This window comes from Acanthisitta chloris, unplaced genomic scaffold, assembly GCF_000695815.1.
Source record: "Acanthisitta chloris isolate BGI_N310 unplaced genomic scaffold, ASM69581v1 scaffold21262, whole genome shotgun sequence".
Lineage (NCBI taxonomy): Eukaryota > Metazoa > Chordata > Aves > Passeriformes > Acanthisittidae > Acanthisitta > Acanthisitta chloris.
This window is the reverse complement of record NW_008662454.1, coordinates 16,225-17,331: the sequence shown is the minus strand read 5'-3', so window position 1 is coordinate 17,331 and position 1,107 is coordinate 16,225. Positions and strand designations below refer to the sequence as shown.

The window sequence follows — 1,107 nt, the reverse complement described above, 5'->3', positions numbered from 1 at the left end:
TAGGGAAGGAGTGAATTTTGAATCACTTGGGAAGGTGACATAGTGAAAATGCTCCTGCTGCCTCTTTTGAACTCCTTGACCAACCTCTCTCTGCAGGTACACTACGATATCCTACAGAGCACCAGAGATGGTCAACCTGTACAGTGGCAAACTCATCACCACAAAAGCTGACATATGGGTATGTACAAAGCCTCAGAGCATCTTCCAGCCTGACTGCAGCTCCTTCTCACTGCCACAGCAGGGGAACCAGGATTGCTGAGGGCCTGGACAGGGCTAAGAGCTCCTGCTGAGCTGTGGTGCTGGTGGGTGAGGGGTATGTGCTCCCCTGGCTTGAGTTCAGAGATGCATCACACTGCAGGGCTGGACAGGGCAAACCTGATGTTGTGTATGAGAGTTAAACCAGAAAATTCAGAGCATTGTGACTTGCTGTGGCTTCTTGTGCCTGGGTTGGGTTTCAAGCACGTGTGAAATCAAAGTTAGTGGTGAGAATGGAACAGAAAAGGGAGAAAATGGACCTGCCCCCAGCAGCAATCGTGTTCTGAGCCTGTGTGTCACAGGGTTGAGTTGTCAAATTGGTCAAAGGCCAAACTTGTGCACTGCTGGTTCTGATATCAGAGTCCTGCCATGCTCTTGGTGGGGAGAGTGAAATCCATCCATGGTGGAATCACTCCTGGCTGACCTGGTCAGGGCTGGAAGACTTCCCTGTGGGTGGGACAGAAGAGTCTCTGCTGTTTGGAGTGTAGTGACAAGTCAGCAAAGGGTCTAAAGTGCTAATTGGGAATGTGTTTGTGGTTCTGCAGCCCTGGGCTAGGTAGTGATGTGACAGGAGCAGATAGAGTTGTGATGTATCCTCCATAGCTCTGCCTGGACAAGAGGGAAAATAACTGGTGTGACTTGTGCTGGGAAGAGTCCTCGGAAGCAGCAGCTCCTGTAGGAGCAGATTCCAGCAGGAGATCTGGAGGCTCAGGCCCTGCACCAGCACAGGTCACTTGGGAGGGACCTGGTGAGGGAAGATGACAACTGTGACAGCATGAAAAGACCACCAGGGCCTCAAAGGCAGCCAGAGGAGCCCCAGGGTTTGCACCTCTCCCTGTGACAGTGTGGACA

At 52.0% G+C, this 1,107-nt stretch overlaps 1 protein-coding gene across 1 annotated transcript in view; it reads left to right on the top strand.

Annotated features, from left to right (window-relative positions):
* LOC103798363 (AP2-associated protein kinase 1-like) overlaps positions 1 to 1,107 on the top strand; it is a gene marked incomplete at both ends in the record, with an annotated part of 15,765 nt that overhangs the window by 3,589 nt on the left and 11,069 nt on the right. The window contains 1 exon segment of the mRNA XM_009070618.1: positions 97 to 178. Within this exon segment, the coding sequence (XP_009068866.1) occupies positions 97 to 178 (82 nt within the window).